Source organism: Lactuca saligna, chromosome 3 (genome assembly GCF_052625555.1).
Source record: "Lactuca saligna cultivar CGN05327 chromosome 3, ASM5262555v1, whole genome shotgun sequence".
NCBI lineage: Eukaryota > Viridiplantae > Streptophyta > Magnoliopsida > Asterales > Asteraceae > Lactuca > Lactuca saligna.
In genome coordinates this window covers 90470200-90474607 of record NC_136419.1, presented here as the reverse complement: position 1 = coordinate 90474607, position 4408 = coordinate 90470200, and the positions used below count along the sequence as shown (strand labels likewise).

At 29.7% G+C, this 4408-nt stretch overlaps 1 protein-coding gene across 1 annotated transcript; it reads right to left on the bottom strand.

The window, feature by feature from the left end:
• Positions 1–1182: 1182 nt before the first annotated feature.
• On the bottom strand, positions 1183–4115 carry LOC145036997 (uncharacterized). Its single transcript, XM_078985536.1, has 4 exons — positions 3722–4115; positions 3311–3592; positions 3099–3235; positions 1183–1391 (listed from the first exon to the last, which is right to left on the bottom strand). The coding sequence occupies exons 2-4, from the start codon at positions 3558–3560 to the stop codon at positions 1296–1298; spliced, it is 483 nt and encodes a 160-aa protein (XP_078841662.1). The 5' UTR covers positions 3561–3592; positions 3722–4115; the 3' UTR covers positions 1183–1295.
• Between the last annotated feature and the right edge of the window lie 293 nt (positions 4116–4408).

Here is a 4408-nt window from a genome sequence, read left to right as displayed (position 1 = left end):
TATAATATAATGTTATATACAAATTTATATTAATTAATCATAAATATAGAATTTAATTATTAAAAAGGTGTATCTGATAATATATATAAGTTATAAAAATGAAATATTTCAAAAATATATTTTTTAGGATAAAAAATAAGATAGAAAATGAAGTAAGATTGTAGAAAAAACACTGTTTACTTCATTTTTTATTCCATTTATAGGAGGAAAAATAAAGATGATGAAGTAAGATTGTAGAAAAAACACTGTTTACTTCATTTTTTATTCCATTTATAGGAGGAAAAATAAAGATGAATTGGAGATGATCTTAATTGATCATCATTTTCATGAAAACCTTCATACTTATACATCACCACCAACACCACCACCATTTTCCAACAACACCTCCATCTTCACCACAAAACACCTATAGTACCCATCAGCATCATCTTCGATCCACCTTCCACATTCTTCATGTCCAATCCACCATCATCATAATTGTTGTTTTTTAAATAAAGAAGTATGAGTTTTTTAATGAAAAAGATGCACACGTTACTTTATTTTATGTTTTTTAATAAATAAATATTAGATTTCTTGAAAGTATATTTAAAAAAAAAATTCAGAAAAATCCTTAAACTTTTAATCTTTTTAGCTAAAAAAACTTTATAACGAAAACATCATTCATGTTTTTTTTGTTGCAATTTAATGCTTAAAATCCGTTGTAACCGAATACAAAAGTTGTTTTGCAAATGTTTTCATGTTTCAATGGTTAAAAAATTTTAAAAAGATTCACTACGATTTTTTTTTTTTTTTCAGATTTTCCTTGGATTTATTATATACCAATAAGAGAAATAGTAAACAGTACCGAATAGACTAATGCCTCAGGCCTCGGCAAAAGAAATAGTAAGTAGTAGCATATGATATTTTAATTCATTATAGTGTTAGCTGTGTTAAATCTAGATAACTTTAATAATAATAATAATAATAAAACATTTTCACATAATTGCATTTAACATTTAGTTTGAAAATGTTACATTCCTCAACGACAACTCAAGAAGAAATAAAGACTTTTTCTAAAATACAGTGTTTCGAAAAATTGATTATTTTGCAAGTCATTTGCAAATGGGAAAACCCCACAAAGGTTAAACACCACTATATAAACATTAGTCGTTTTTTAATGATTTAAAATTTAAACCCTATCGATTAAATAATAAAAGTAGTTAATTCTAATTATTATAATTAGATGGAGATGAACATGTAAGAGTTTAAACGGATTACATCAAGAGAAAGAGAAAAAGTTGAAGGAAAAGTGAGACTCAATTCCCAATCTCTGAAATACTGTTTAAAGCTGGTTTCCATTGTCCTCCACCACCATTTCCATTTCCATTTCGTCTCCTACTATTCCTCTCCCCCTACAATAACATCACCTCATACTTAATTCAATAATTTTATTTAATCTTTTTTTTTTCTTTATAATTTTTTATTCATAAAAAAAAAATGAATGTATTTTTGTTGTGGGAAAATAAGATAACCTTTTAAGTTTTTTTTACCGTAAATAGAAAGTGACCAATTATTGCAAAAAGTGATGATCGTTTTGTGGAAAGTAGACGCTTTTGAGTTTTTTGTGACGAATGATATTAGCATATGGCTAATTTTTTTTTTTCCTTTAAATGTTTAAGCAATACTTGTTATTAAATACGTTTACTATTTTTAAAGAGATTTATTTAGGATTATTTACAGAAAAATCTTAAATTTTTTTCAAAAGTTTCAATAAAATCCTAAAACTTTTTTTTCTAACGGAACAAAAAAATCATTTTTATATTTGAACAGCAAATCATAGATTATATGATTTTTTGAAAATATTAAGATTTTTCTATTCAAAAAAAATTTTAAAACTTTATTGAAAATTTTGAAAAAAATATGGGACTTTTTTGTAAATATTGATATTTAGTTTTAAAAGGTGGCGATATTAGTACAGCTAAATTATGCCATGACAGCAAGAATAAGCACATGGTTTAGTAAAAATAGAAATATAATTAGAAAAAGGAGTAGTTGTAAATCTAGTTATTAACCAATTAATTAAAGTCATTTAATTTAAAGAAAATTAGTAAATTACACTTTTTGTCCTTGTATATTGCTGATTTTTCCAATTTTAGTTTGAAAAAAATTTCTCTTGCGATTTGGATCATTCTTTGAATTTTCTATAACGTTTTTCGTCTGTGATTGAAGAAAATGACTACTCTTTTTGGATTAAATTCTTTTTAAAAAAAGTTTTTTCACTCAAATTACAAAATTCATTTATACTCGAGGAACAAAAGTATAAATTACGCTTTAATTTTATAAGTGACTCCTGTTTTTTTATTTTTTATTCTGCCTTTTCAGCTCAGCACTACAGTTTTTTATTAAGAAACTGAGGATGACGTGTTAACAGCTTATTTTTATTATTTTATTCATTAAAAAAAGATTCATTGAAAAAACCAAAATCAAATTTGAGTTGACAAGTTTAGTTTGGTTTTTAAGCAACGGAGTTTAGTTTGGTTTATCATTTCGAAATATTATATAGAACAAAAACAATAAACTACTCAATAATTTTTTTTTTTATTATAAATCGAACAATAATTCAAAATTGTGACAAATCCTAGTGAACCCAATAATGGCTATTCTATCTATCTATCTAATGAATTATGTTTTTCTCGACATGTTATTTTAAAAAGACATTTGATTATCAGAGTATAAAAAAATCTGTTGAAATTCGTAAATATTGACGCATGAATTTGGCAATAAATCAGAAAGTGATAAAAGGAAATTGAACTAAAAAAATCTTTTTTAACGACTTGATCTTATACAAAACTTTCGAAGGATGACGTTGTTTTCATGGTATTTAAAGGAAAAAAAGTGTAGATAGTGTTAATGGAAGCGAGGGATCTTTTAAGAGTTTGTAAATTTGGAAAGATTCATTGGCCCTTTACAGAATCAAAAGGACATGGACCACACAGATACGAATGTCACAAATTTCAGTATCATTGGGCCCAGAAAGGTAACAACTCGCAATTTTCATCATGAAACTACACAAATTCGACGTGTAAATGATATGATTTGAAGATGGATTGATTGATTACCTTGACGGGATTGGTAATCGGCACCGGAGAAATAGCGTCGGCGTTGTCCTTCTTCTTCCCCAGCTCAATCACTCCTCTTTCCATCAATAACTTCCCCAGTTTCATGCATTTTTTAGCTGCAAATTCTTTCAATACATCTACAAAAATGGTGGAGATTGTGAATTTATTGAGAATGGAAGGGAATTTAGGTTAAATAACAGGTTAATGGTTACCTTCGTAGCTAATGAGTCGGTAAACTTGGCCGATAAGCAAAGTATCATCTGGCCGGAGAAGTTTGAGTTGTTTCACCGGCAATCCTTTATCCGATCTCACTACCGGCGACCTAAGGACTTGTGCGACGTAATGACGGGGATTCGAGTTCATCACGTCACGAGCACTGATCGACCAGTAAATCCTCTCGATTTTGTATCCTGGATGCACAATCACCACCGTCGCCGCCTCCGCTGCTTGACAATTCCCCATCAGATCCAGCTACTCACTCGCTTAATCAAAATCTGCCAATCCGAAATACGAATTAGATAAGGAACTTCTGTTTCTGTTATTCTGTATATGATGATTTATAAATGATCGAGAATATGAAGGATGCAGAGATATGGTGAATATTTAGGGATGTACGTACGTACCTGTGAAAAAACTGTTTAAAATCTCTTCGTACAAAGCTTCAGAATAGTAAATGAAGGAGATGAATACTGAGTTACTGACGAGTGACGAAGTATTCACATTGATCGATGAGTATTTGGAGTAAGATACGAGTTACGAGTGTGGAGATTTTAGATTCCAGTGGTGATGTGATTGACGAAGAAAGGAAAATAGGTAGCTATGGGCTACTATGGCAATGGCGGTCAACTAATTGAAATTCGGGAAAGCAAAATTTACTATTAACAGGAGTACGACTCTATTATCTTCATACATGTCTCGCTCATAATCTGCAACTCGATCTGTGCTCTCATCAATGGAGTGTAGGGTGGTGTTAGTATGCAAATGGAGATGATGCTTTGATGGAATGGAGATTGTTGTGGGGTTATGGAGGCTTATTAATTGTATTGCAGCAGTAATGGGCCGGGCCGGGCCGGGCAGAATTGAGGGTTTTACTGTTGGACCTTGTTAGAAAACCCGGTTTAGAAATGGTTTTAAGAACTCTAAAAAATTCGATTTTTATAGAGTAAAAATATTTATTTATACAAGGTTTTAGAGTCATCTCAAGATATATTTTCACCATGCCTACCATTCTACATTGTCCGAGCAACATTTTTCTGAAAATTACAATTTGAAAAAATATTGTTTTGAACCCATAAATGGCCCTAAATGCT

Excerpts from the sequence above, each read along its gene's own strand:
- LOC145036997 (XM_078985536.1), bottom strand. The coding sequence starts at position 3,560 with ATGGGGAATTGTCAAGCAGCGGAGGCGGCGACGGTGGTGATTGTGCAT. Across the intron at positions 3,236-3,310 it reads CCGACTCATTAGCTACGAAG|ATGTATTGAAAGAATTTGCA; the intron begins GTAACCATTAAC and ends CCATTTTTGTAG. Across the intron at positions 1,392-3,098 it reads CGATTACCAATCCCGTCAAG|GGGGAGAGGAATAGTAGGAG; the intron begins GTAATCAATCAA and ends ATGTTATTGTAG.